General features: G+C 48.7%; 1 protein-coding gene across 1 annotated transcript; it reads left to right on the forward strand.

Moving 5' to 3' along the window:
- The first annotated feature begins 7,531 nt into the window (after window positions 1-7,531).
- Window positions 7,532-9,884, forward strand: LOC142420896 (uncharacterized). The gene is made up of 4 exons (XM_075525202.1): window positions 7,532-7,654; window positions 8,167-8,316; window positions 8,676-8,996; window positions 9,087-9,884. The coding sequence occupies exons 2-4, from the start codon at window positions 8,179-8,181 to the stop codon at window positions 9,882-9,884; spliced, it is 1,257 nt and encodes a 418-aa protein (XP_075381317.1). The 5' UTR covers window positions 7,532-7,654; window positions 8,167-8,178.
- The last annotated feature ends 3,395 nt before the right edge of the window (window positions 9,885-13,279 follow it).

The raw sequence follows: 13,279 nt of genomic DNA on the forward strand, positions 1-13,279 counted from the left end.
CATCTATCATCATTCCTGCCTTGTGACACCTCATCATCATCAGGGTGGAGTGTAATTGGTACAGCTATAAAAGAGGCATCAGGTGTGATTGTGGCATTCCTAACATATCAGGTAGTCATTTATCCCTTTCCTACAGAGAGGAAGACAAAACACCATCCAACCTGGGTTTGGCCAAACTTTGTTCGCAAACAAAAGTCGAGGACCTCATTTCTCAGGCATGGCCGACAAGGCTGAGAGCTTGCGTACGGACATCTCAACTGGTACTGAGATGAAGGACCATAAGCAGTACCCCAGGGCTGGTACTGCTTATTTCATGGAGCAGGATGAGCCATTTTAGGAATCCAGTCCTTCAGAGCACGTCAACTGCTGCACGTCTGCACTTCTGAGCGGTGCCAGTCTGGAGTCCACATTCTTCTGGCCTGAGTCACCAGCTCCAGAGGGTCTTCAGGCACAGAGAGGAGACTGAGAGGTCCAGTTAAAACTAGCATCTCCCACCTTTACTAAAAGCAGAGAAGTCAGCACCCCTTAGCACATCCAAGTAACTCTTCAAAACACACACAAGCTGCATGAAGTGAAGCATTTAGCAAAAGTAACGAGTTCAGCCATTGCCACATTGGCTCCGAATTCCCTATTTCTTCATCCCATTTTTTCCCCTCTGGTTTTCAGGCTCCCATCCAGCATCTTTCTGGGTTCAGGACCAGGTGACTTTTGCCCGTGGGCTGCGACTGGCTCCATTTTGAGCAAGGCACAGCTCTAAACTTCAGCACAAACGTACACCCAGGCAAGAAGTTTCTGAGAATGGCTGGGAGCCTGCCAGAGCCCAGCACACCCTCCCCTGTGCTCACCTTTCCAGTGTAAACAAACAGAAATGTTGCTCTTAAACAAGGCAAGCCACAGGCAGAACTGGTAGAGCCTGGTTTCCACCGTCTGTCCTGTGTCCAACAGCCCAGCGAAGGGAGAACTGATTAGTCCTTTCTATTACAGCAGCATTAACCAAGTCTCTACTGATTTTCATGAACTACTAGAGATTTAGCATTTGCTTGAACCATGCCACTGTGTCAAATTTGCTTGCAAATTTGGTTAGGTTAGGATACTAAAATTGGGAGTGTAGAAACTTTACTTCTTGGGAAAGCCAGGCTAAAGATGAACCCCTATGAAAAAAAGCAAGCAGGTGATTTCCCTGTCTGTACACCTCTGGAAAAAAGGAGAGGAGCAGGCAGGGCAGGCAGGAGTTGCATTCCTGCAAGTAGCACAGGTAGCACAGTGCAGGACAAGGTCCATCAGCCTGCTTGCTGCCTGGCTTTCTCCCCTGCTGCCACCCCACAAGCCTTGTGCAAGCAGCTTCCAGACCTGCACTGTTCGCCTCGTCGAGTGCTGCCATACCAACAACAGATAGGCGTCCCGGCCAGGCAAGCTTCGTCTTGCACCAGAGCACCTGCTCCGGTCCTTGGCTGCCAGCCCGACACAACGCCTTGTTCCTTCCCAGTGGCACCTTGCCCAGCCAGATTCACCACACCGCCAGCCTGGCTTTGGTGGGGTTTCTATCAGGTCGTGTTTCCCAACACGTCCTCTCTGCCCCCTTCCACCCTCCACTCTAGATGATGCTCCCATTGTTGCAGCACAGACACCCCGGAGCACGTCTTAGTTGCTTCCTCTCCACCTGCCCTCAATGCTCTTGTGATCACTCCTTGGTGGCCAGAGCTGCTTTTCAGGACAGCAGAAAGCAGCTTTCCACCCCAATCAGAGACTTCAAGCCATTGCCCAAAATTGCAGCTTCCTCTGAAAATGAGCTAGCAAAAGGAACTGAAATTCTCCCACTGATGTGCTGGGCAGTGAGGAAGCTAACGGGCAAAGGCACTAAAATTGTCCCCACCACCAAGGGGAGCAGCCAAAATGAGTGCAGCCTATGACTCACTTCCACCACGGCCACAAGAGGTGACTCAGGTCTCCACCAAACCCTCAGCTTTTGAGTGGAGCAAGCCAGAAGAGACCACAACTGAGCCAACTGCCCTGTCCCATCCCAGCCCATCTCCTTCGCTGGCAGCCCCGGGATGAGGCAGCGAGTTCCACGGGCACACGGGTGGCAGGAGTGAACTGCCACTGCCTCCATCCCCAGCCCTGCACACGGCAGGAACAATGGCTCTGAGCTCAGAATGATACAGTAGGGGAAGAAAATCAAAGAGGAGTGCTCGCAGCCGGGCTGCCACACCTGCCCAGCCTCTCTAAGCACTACCACAAAAAGCTGGTTCATGGTCAGAGCTCTGCCCAGAAGCTGATTTTCCAAAGCTAAACCCCGTGGCTGGCTCAGGGAGTGCATCTGAACGAGGTCTGGGCGCGGGCAGACGACCTGATGGGAGGGATGGCGTCCCAGCTGCCCACACCAAACGCGCACAGGTGTGTCTGTGCATGCACACGCTTGGCTCGGGCACCCACAGCAAGCATGTACACGTGTGACCGTGCATGCACACACGCAGCGTCCTCTGGTGGTACACGGCACAGGAAGGCAGGAGGACATTTCCTGCTGGAGCTTGGAGAAGTTGAAAGGCAAGGAACATACAGGCAGTGTCAAAGCTCGTTGTCTGATGACAGATAAAAAGCAGGACTTGGAGTCTTCTGGGCTGGAGGTAACAAGTAGTAGCTCCATGATTAATTTTGTCTTGATTGTCTGTCAGTTAACAGCATTCTCAGACATCTGGGTTGAAGGACTGCCATACAGCATGCTGCCTCACCAGGGGTCCTCCTCCTTACAGTGAAGAGCAGGTGCCTTTGGAGGGAGGCAAAATAATTCTTCATAGCAGTAAATGTGGGATAATCTCATCTCACCTTCCTCCCTGCCCTATTTCCATGTTAGGTTTATTCTTAGTTGCTAATTGCTAAAGATTTGCTTAAAAAAAAAAAAAAAAAGAGATACAGAATTTCATACGTGGTCTCTATGCACTGGCTAGCTACCTACCATCATTTCCTTTCCTTTTCCAGACCTAGAGCTGTTTTAAGTAAACTTGCAAGTTCCTTTGCACCTTCCAAAAAATAATTTACTCAATGATAGCTTCTATGTTTTGAATTAAAACAGCCAGTTGGATAAGTTATGAGCAAACGAAGCACAGAAAAATCCAGCCTTCACAAGGAGGATCAATGGGGATCAATGGGATCAGAGGAACAAGATAATCCGAGATACCTGTGCCTCTTTGTGAGTTCTGGGGTACAAACGCAAAGGAAGGGTTTAATTCATTTCTCCATAAATATAGTTAACATACATATTAAAATTGTCTCAAAACAAGAAAAGTATCCTCAAAAGCCTTGTTTCAGCCAAGAGATTAATTCCTAATTTTAATTGTGGGATTACTCAAATGCAGAAAGAGTCTTTTAGATATTAAAGGCATTGCTAGCTGGCTTTCAGTGCATTACCACAGGGAGTCTTAGAATCCAATTATCTCTGAAGAAATATGTTAAATATGCTCATTAACATGTAAAAAAGTGGAAACACGTATTAGAGAAAAGCTGATGTATTACACTTCTTAATGTCACAATGAATTAGCAATAAAGAAGGTTGCAAGAGAAATAACTTGCTGAAATGCCTAGGCAGCATAGGAAAATAAAGCATTTTATTCCAATTAGCTTAATTCCTGATAATGACACAGATGTAGCGATAAAACTCTCTTTATAATGGGCTCCAGCCCTGGGAAAGTTTAGGAACCAAGCTCCATGTATGGAACAAGGCAAGAAGAGGGAGGTAAGCCTGAACCTCAGTATAAACTGCCCTCAGCTCTCAGCAGGCAGAAGAAAGAAGGAAACAACAGGAAGAAAAGGCAAAGGAGGCATGTTCGGAAGGCAATAACCACAGATAAAACCTCTGGGTCCCATGGCTGCATGGAGTGCAGGCACTAACCAGGCATCTGCTTTTTCTTTTAACCTCCCAAAGCAAGCCCCATCCATTCGAGCCCCAAAGCCTTCCAGCTTTCCAAACCCCATATTTAAATGCTTTCTCACATTAAACCTTCAGTGCAGCACTTTCCCTCCTTCATCAGTGCTAACCTACACTTCTGCTCTTCCCTGCTGAGCAGGAACAGAGTCACGCAGGAATAAACAGTAATTTCCTGCTTTATTTTTTGTTGACAAACCTGACTGCTCTGACCTAACTCCCACCCCCTTGAGCCCCAGACCTTAAATACCCCCAAGTCCCAACACCAGCTCAACACCAGTTCCAGCAACATCACTGCCTGACACAGGCTCACCACGCACCCCCGACTGCTGGTAATGTTTTTTCTGTGCCCCCTTCCCTCCCAATGCCTCCTTCATCTGCTTCTTCCTTTCCTCCCCATTAACTGAGGAGTTGAGCAATTTTCCAGATCCACAAGGTCTTCAAGCAGAAGAGAGGAAAATAACCCTGGGCTCTCTGAGGAGACACCAGTTTTCTAGTTATATTTTCAAAGACAGGCATTTTAGGTGAGGTTGGTTTACCTGAAGTTTTACACATTAAAATACAGCAGGAGAAATTTAAGCATGACCTAAGTTGTAGATCTTCAGTAATCACCACGGTGGTAATAACAGCTACTAAATTATTTAAAAGCTCTTCTGTAACCATACACACTTGGGTTTTCCACACCTTTCTTTTTTTCTGCACATCTGACATAAATCTTGCTCCAAATGACCATGCCAAAGTCCCAGCGCTGCCACGAGCCAGATGCCACCTCCAGCTTCACCCAGCCCATCACTCCTCCAAACCCACCCCAGCTGTGCAGTCCACAGCCTGGGGAACCACAGCTGCCCCTCATGTGAACGCACAGACCAGCGTGCTTAGAACATCTTTTTGCCCAAGAAACAGAAAGAAAAGCGGACTGGACAGATATGGATAAAATTAGGCAATCACACTGCTTAAAGAAAGCAACCAGAGAGCGTTTTACCAGCAGCCTAAGCCTGAATACACACTGCCTATCCAGAGAAGCTAGTTTGCCCAGTGCCCCAACGCATTTGCTACAGGTGAGCTCAGAAAACAGAGCTTCTTCCGCAAATACACCTCAAAGATTTGTGAATATTAGCAGAGTGAGCTTGCCAAGTAAACAAAGCGCTGCAGACTTGTTCCCTCCTCCGCCGCACCATGCACCTTACCTCCATGTCTCCATGGTAAATCCACCTGGGAAAGCCAGCCCCAATTAACGTGCATTTCGGCTGCTTCGAATGCAAACTCCCAAAGTGTTTATTCTTCTCTCAAGGGCGGGTGGCATCACAGGGGAAGGAGCGATCAATCATGCTGAAGTGAGATGCTGCCCCTCCTGCCCCAAAATTGGAGCTGTGGTGCTAATGATGCCTTTCCAGCACCAGCACAGCTTGAAGGTCTTGGGGTGCCCAGGAATCTCTAACCACATGGGGCACAGCCTTGGAGGCTGCTAGCTCCTTTTGATATTGGGTGAAAACAGAGAAATTGGAGCTCAAGCTTTGTCTCAGCTAAAGGTATCACGAGCCAATTGTATTAAGCAATTTGGCTCTGCTGGAAGAGCAGTTTTCAGGGTAAAGAGTAGCACAAATGCTGCTTTTCTGTTGTAGAGGAGCTCCTAGGAACATCAGCTTCTTTCCAGACCTTTTCAGAGAGCAGCCCCTCCCAGCCCCATCCCAATCCTGTTCAAAACCCCCCAGCATCATTGCAAACCAGGTGTGAGCTTGGGTGAAGCCCCCCTCCCCTCTTATTTCACAGCTCTCAGGGCAGCACCACTGAAGTTTCATGTGATTTCGTTAGCACAAGTCTCAGAAGCACCTGCCCTCTGCTCCCTGGATTCAACAGGATTTATTGCAAGCTCTGCTAAAAGTGATGTTTTCCTCTTTTCTGTTCTGCAGCACTTTCAACTTCTCCACATATCATTTGACCCTCTAACCTTTTCTGCTTCATAAAGCATGTATGAAATCCTGTACAACATAAACCTGTTATTGTCTACAGTTGTCTACAAGAGGAAAAACCGCCCTGTTCAGGGTCTGGGTGGTTTGACTAGAAATAACTTCAGCAAGAACACCCTAAACACTTCTGCCTCTCCAAGGTGCCCCCAGTAATTGTCGCCTACCCTCACTGCAGCTTAATGAGAAGGTTAGCAGCAAACATGCCACGTGTTAGAGGAAAGTGCTGTGTTTCCATGTGGACATGATAGAAAGGCTGATAGATTGATAGACAGAAATAAAAGGGACATCATAGCTCCTTCCCAGGCATGGCCCACTCAGGCTGACAGAAGAGCTGCTCGATGGCACCTGGGATTAAAACTGCGGTATGTTAGAAACCTCTCAGCTTAAAGAAAGGGCATGGTTTCAGACAGAACCAGCCAGAGAAAAAGAAGCCCTGAGCTCAAGAGGACTCAGCACACAACCAAAGGACAGGACAGCCTGCAAAGCCTTCCTGACCCTGCAGCCTCCCATGTTTATCCCCTCCCAGCCCTTCCCTCTACACCCACAAGGATTCACATAAATGAAGTGGGACCCATTCACCTTCCCCCTGCCAGGCACAAAGCAAGCCACAGCATTTTCCTGAAAGTGCTTTTTTTAATACAAAACTGGATGTGTTTTATTTTCTGTGCCCAATACACCTTGTATTTTAAAAGCTACATGGATTTCTGATATAGTTTTTTTCCAGTCTTTCTTATTAACCATGTATTGGCCAAGAAAAGGACTTTAAAAAAATAGAAAGCTATAGTGAAGACACCTAAAAGTCTTACTCAAAGTGCCTAGGAAACAGCTTTTGTATCACACTGCATTTGGAGCACCCTGGGGGCGATAAAACAGCATAGCGAGATATTAAATTTATTTTCCTGAGCAAACAGCAATAACTGCATTTAGGCCTGTGGGTCTCCCAGTTAACCCACTGGGCACCAATACGGTGGGCTCACCCACAGGACAGAGGGTTGCAGTGGGGATGGGTCCTGGACACAGCACAAGGAGTTTAAGTCCCTTCCTTGCCATGTGTCTCAGTTTCCCCTTCTGGTAAATGGGTGATTGCAGACCACCATGCCCACAGTCCCCAGCTGCTCGCTGGCTCTGGGACACGCCATGCCACCCCTCTGTCCTACTCCAAGTGCCACTTGGTGGCACTGTTTGAAAAGATTTCTTTGCTCCATGCCTACCTTCCCGTCGGGATCCAGAAGAGGGAGTTTCTGGAAGGAATCACATTTACCTTGGCATCACAATATCCTCTTTTTTCTTCCTTTCTCTTTATTCACCGTGCAAGCACTCACAAGCGGTCTCCTCCCCTGCGTGTCAGTCACTGGGGATCTCCTTCTCACAAAACACGTTTGCCAAACACAAGAGTCCCGGGCGTTGCCCGGGCATCACCTTAAACTAAATCCTCCAGTGGTAAAAATAGCCTTTTCTGTTAAATTCCTCTGAAGTGTGTCTGCAGGTGGGGCAAGCTTAGGAGGATCATGCATTAACTCCAGAGAAAAGCATGAGAGCAGAAGTTAATGAGAAAGAGCCAAATGAAGACAGGGGCATGACAATGTAATTGTCATGGATGAGAGATGTTTCAGGTCGCCCTGTTGAAGGGGTGTCTCCTCTGGAAGATGCAGGCTGTGATCGTGAACTGTATATAAGACGGCCGAGACCTGATCTGCTCCAGACTGCGCTCCCGAAGTTCAGTGCTCCTGCTCCTCACCCAGGTAAGCCTGAACAGGGTTTTTACACTGTGGGACTTTGCTACCAGCAGGAAAGCAGGAGCTTAGGGCCATGAGGATATCCCTGGAGCTGCCACTGCTGAGCTCTCCTAAAGGAAAAAAATAATAATAGCAGAGATCTGGAATTACACTATTCCGTGGTTCGTTAGAGATGACCTCCATTCACAGCTCTGCTCTACTCCAGGGAAAGCCAAATAGGATTTTTTTCTCTCCTCTCTTACTGTGTGCCCTCAGCCTTTCGGCTCTCACCGTCCCTCACCTCTCCAGCCATCACCTGCTTGTCCTCACACCCAGCCATCTCTGCAGCTGAGTTTCATTTTTCATATTTGTTTTCCTGTGAGATTCTTCTGGCTCTCTTTCCCTTCCTTTATACTGTTTCATTTTAGCTGTGCCCTTCTCTGGCTTTTCTTTTTCTCTCTGCCTGTCCAGCTGTGTTGTTTAAGAGTAATTTATCTGAAAACCAAGCAAACAAACAAAAAAGAGAGCCCCTTTTTGTCTGTGTTTTTCTCGCAGGCTGCCTCAGTTTTGCAGGGAGATGGCCCAGCCCCAGGAAAACATCAATGGCATTGTTGCTGCTTTCTACGTGTGCGCCAGAAGCGACGGCAACTGCAGCCCCCTGAGCAGGGAGGAGCTGAGGCAGCTCATTGAGCAGGAGTTCGCGGACGCGATGGAGGTGAGGATCCGGCCCCGCAGCTGGCGCCTGCCGCAGGTGTGCCTTCTGGCTGCAGGGCTGGGATGGGGAGCGCGGCAGGGTGGGTAAAGCCATGCACTCCGTGCAGGTGTACAGGACACCTGGCTCCCTGGGAGAGGCACAGATGCCTTCAAAGCCCAGGATCTGCAGGGAAGGGGAGAGGCTGTTCATTCTCCCGGTGCCAGCAGCTTGTGGAGCTTGGTGTGGGGAACAACATGAGCCACAGCTGGGGGGGGGGACGACTATGGGGCTGGATTTCTGCCCTGAGACTGCTGGAGTGCTCCTAGAGAGATGGCACAAATGGCTCACAGGCTTTGCCAACACCATTTGTCTCTTTACAGAACCCCCAGGACCCCAAAACCATCAAGAAGGTGCTGTGCTTCCTGGATGATGACAGCAACTGCAGAGTTGACTTCAGTGAGTTGCTCAGCCTGGTTTTCCGCGTGGCCAAGGCTTGTTACAAGCCACTCCAGCAGCATCAGGCACCAGAAGATGGTCAAGAGCTGACAGCACAAGAGAAGGCAGGTGGGGAGCAACCGCTGGGGCCACGTGCAGCAGAGAGGGTGTCCCGCAACCAGAAGTTCCCTGAGGAGGGTGTAAACAATCAGGTCCAGGACACTGAGACACAGGACCCAGACAACTATCAAATCCAGGAGGGTGAGGCACCAGAGAAGGACCAGGACACCCATCAAACCCAGGAGGGTGAGACATCAAAGCAGGACCAGGACACCCATCAAACCCAGGAGGGTGAGACACCAGAGCAGGACCAGGACAACCATCAAACCCAGGAGGGTGAGACATCAAAGCAGGACCAGGACACCCATCAAACCCAGGAGGGTGAGACACCAGAGCAGGACCAGGACAACCATCAAACCCAGGAGGGTGAGACATCAAAGCAGGACCAGGACACCCATCAAACCCAGGAGGGTGAGACACCAAAGCAGGACTGGGACACCCATCCAACCCAGGAGGATGAGACACCAAAGCGGGACCGGGACACCCATCAGGATGATGGGACTGAAGCACCAGAAGGGGATCCAGAGAGAGGTGAGATCCTGGACACTGCAACCCCAGAGCAGGACAGAAATACCCACGAGGCTGAAGAGACTGAGACACCAAAACAGGACCCAAAAACCCACCAGGCTCAAGAAACTGAGGCACCAGGACAGGGTTCAAACCACCATCAGAGCCCAGAGATGGAGTCAGCAGAGCAGGACCTGAATTGTCCCTCTGAGACACAAGGAAGGGACCCAAACAACAAGACCCAGGTCTGTGAGGTCCCTCGGCAGGACCCCAATCCCAGCAAGACCCAGAAGCTGCTGCCCCCACAGAGGGGTGCCAGCCCCCATTGGGATCCCAAGCCCTGGGGAACGTGCCATGACCCAGCTTGCCATCAGCTCCCTGAATCCAAGGTGCTGGAGCAGGAGCACAGCAGGGCAGAGGCTCCATTTTGTCCAGCACAACAGCAACAAGCCACTCATCACCAAAGACAACCTGCTATAGAGCAACAGCTCCTGCAGTCTTTCTATCAGTGGCCACCACAGCAGTAAAGGCTGAAACAAGCCCCTGTCTAAGCGAGGCTTTTGCCCCCTGCAAGGAGGCACATTTTGTCTAGCCCCACTCTGGTTTTTCAATTCCTATTTGTCATGTCTTGTCCAATTCCTTATTAACCCTGGGCTTCACACCCCTGGTTTGTACGGGGCTATGCACGCCTAGAGACCTTCCCTCTTACTCTGTGTTAGGCTGCCTCTGCCTGTGTAAGCAAAGCAATAAAACCGAAGGCAAAACGGCACAGTGTTACGGTGTGTTGCTGCAAGCGTGCCTTTGGCCCGGCTCTGAGCAAACAGCCGGGTTGACGTGATGTGGTGCGGAGGACCTGAGCGTCCGTCCCCTGCATGACATATGGCCAGATTGCTGCAGGGTGCAGATGGAGGGGTGGCTGCAGAGAGGCAGGTGTGTCTTGGGGGTGGATAGCCTAAAGGAGCTGCTGCTCAGCTGCCTCTGCAATTTAGCCGAGGTGAATCGATTGCTCCCCGCAGGCAGGGATGTGACATCCCTGCGAGAGGTGTCTTCAGAGGGGGTAGAAGTCTGGATTAACACAACAGCACGGCCAACCTGAACAGATTCCTCACAGCATCCACCCGCTCTGGGCGTTTTTCATGTCTGCTGTGAAAAGAATAAGCAGCCGCTTAACAGTGAATGGGAGGGATTTGTCCTATTTAACCTCACTTATTAATAATCTCAGAAGCAAGCGGAATGTGAAGCACGCTATGAAGATCAAAAATCCCTATTAGCTATGGAAGTCTCCGAAGGAAGGCATGGAGATATGTTAAACAGAGGAAAAATGATGATTCGGGTACATCCAGTCCCAGCAACAACTGGGAGGCCAGAGATAAAATGCTGACATGCAAACCGTGCACAAACGGAGCCAATCTCAAACTCAGATTCAGTTCAGGCAGTTCGGGGTACCAGGTCCTCGGGCACTTGTCCAGTCATGCACATAGGAATGTGGATAACTCTGAGGGCATGAGCAGTCCGGTGAAGTCAGTGGGGTTTATTAGGGGGTTCAGATGTGCTGGACCACCAGGCAGGCCCAGGACTCGGCATCCCGCAGGGAGGGTGATGCTCAGCCTGTTTTTCACCATGCTATCTTTCACTTGTGACCTATCAGCAAAATCAGCACGATAAATGCACCCGCACCTCCTGCTCTGTGGCCGGTGACAAGCAGCGCACAGAGACCTCACTGGAAAATAAAACGTCATTCCTCTGGGACACCCCAGAATTTCACAATTTGCTAAGCGCTGAATCAGAAAAACCAGCGTTTCAAAACTATCCCCAGAATGTACATCACAAAAATCATTTGGTTTAAAAGTGCTAACGTCAAAATTAAATGTGTTAGACACAAAGTACACCAGTCTGCCCTACTACTGATAAAGCATATTAGCAATAATAAGTTCTGCCCTACCTCATGACAGCTCTGGGCACGCAATGGGAGAGTCAAGACTTAAATTTCATCATCTATCTGTCAAAACCCCATTCCATCTGGGACATTCCTCAAAACGTTTCATTTTCCAGAGAAGTCCATTTTTCTTGTAAGATAGGTCTCAGTTAGAGGTTTGTCCAACAGCTCTTTGCTTCTTATTAGCTCTGGCTTAGGGTCTAAAATCACCAGACCCAACCATCCCCCTGTAGTCTGTCTGTCCATCAGCTGCCGCCTTTTGCAGCATCAGTAAACAACTGACCTCCCAGTTCAGGCAGGAACCTGTTAGGGACGTGTTAATTATATCCTCTATTCTGAATAACACTACTTTTGCCATCAGGAGTGTCATATTTGAAGTTAAGAGGCTTTTTTAGTTCATTTTAAGGAGAACATGAAAATTATCTCACTGACACGAATACCGGTCTAAGAGTCCTGCAAGCCTGGGAGGTGTTGGAAGAGAAAAGGCCTTTTATGCACCACACGAGAAGCCCAGTTCCTCTAAGATAAAATGCAATAGAAGTTTTATAAACAGTGATGGGGACGGGCACAGAATTGGGTAAGAAGCAGGAGGACGGAGCCCACCCTCTTGCCCTTTTAAGCCCACCCCTTTTAAAGCCCACCCCTTTTAAAAACCTACCCAAAGTCCTACCTTATGAAAGCATCTTTGGGGAAAACGAAGCCCTTGGAGAAAAGGGGGTTTCAGTGCTGCCAAGAACATGCTTTGAAACTCATTGCTCTGTGCTGGGAACGGCACCAAAGCATGGGAAAGCAGGCGAGCACGCCAGCGTGCGCATGGCCGAAACGCGACATACCTTTCCCTGCATCGATACCCAAACTCTGCCCGGTGGCTCACGCGGCACCCGACCATCCCACACTGCCCCAGCCCCTGCGGGGGGGATTACAGACTGTTACAGGACACCAAGCCACACTGTAATACTCTAGTTTTAATAACAACCCCAATGTACCATAAAATTACAGTTTCCCAAGGGTATTATTATCCCACAGGTGGGGTATAATTTGCACAAGTGTAATTTAATCTTGAAAAAAAGCTCAAAAATGAAGAATGGTTAGTAACAATCCTTTGTACGCACTTGTATGAGTATCCCCAAGGTGTTACCAGCACTAATTAATTAGGCTCCTACACCCAGTATGATCTTACCTTACAGATGGGCCAGATGAGCCACTCACCCAAGGCTGCGTGACAAGTTCATGCTCTGAAGGCTCTCTGCAATGTCTCCGTCATGCTTGTCAAGGCAGCATCCCACCTCCGAAACCAAAAGCAGGGGCCCAGGTGGCATGGCTGGTGTCTTCCTTATTTGCTCTGTGTACTGGGAGAGTTTGGGGTGAATAAAGGAATCAGTTGGTCTCTAATTAATTTACTGTTAAAAGATTTTTAAAAAGAAGATTGTAGAGGTAATTACAGAAAAACCTGCCTAGGGCAACCAGATGAAGATTCAACATGAATCGACCTCTCAGCAGAGAGGTTTCTGCTTTCATTTTTAATTAAAGATCAAGCAAAGTTGAAATGAAAGTCATTCGTGGAAGACAATTAATATGAAAAATGTTTTATCATTATTTTTCTCAATGAAAAGTCATTGCTTATTGAACGGACATTTTCTTGCACAAAAATTCGTTTTGCAAACTTTACCATTTGAAAATATTCTGTTTGTGGTTGGGGTTTTTTCCCAACAAAAACCTGGATAATATAACAAAAAGGCTCCTTAATAAGAAGCCACCAAAAATAAAACACGTTTTGCAGCACACTCTACAAGGACGCCACACAAGCCAAGATCTGGAGGATTTGGGGATCTCACTACTGTGCACCTGCATTTCACCATTTTCATAGCGCTTAGGTCTTCTTCTGTCCTTCTGTGAGCAAAAGCCAGACCCAAACCCCATTGACCTCAGGCCCAAGGTGCCGAAGGAACTGCACAAAAAACAAACAAAAATAATCTCTAGTATTGT

This window comes from Mycteria americana, chromosome 25 (genome assembly GCF_035582795.1).
Source record: "Mycteria americana isolate JAX WOST 10 ecotype Jacksonville Zoo and Gardens chromosome 25, USCA_MyAme_1.0, whole genome shotgun sequence".
Taxonomy (NCBI): Eukaryota; Metazoa; Chordata; class Aves; order Ciconiiformes; family Ciconiidae; genus Mycteria; species Mycteria americana.

Excerpts from the sequence above, each read along its gene's own strand:
- LOC142420896 (XM_075525202.1), top strand. The coding sequence starts at position 8,179 with ATGGCCCAGCCCCAGGAAAACATCAATGGCATTGTTGCTGCTTTCTAC. Across the intron at positions 8,317-8,675 it reads AGTTCGCGGACGCGATGGAG|AACCCCCAGGACCCCAAAAC; the intron begins GTGAGGATCCGG and ends GTCTCTTTACAG. Across the intron at positions 8,997-9,086 it reads ATCAAATCCAGGAGGGTGAG|ACACCAGAGCAGGACCAGGA; the intron begins GCACCAGAGAAG and ends CAGGAGGGTGAG.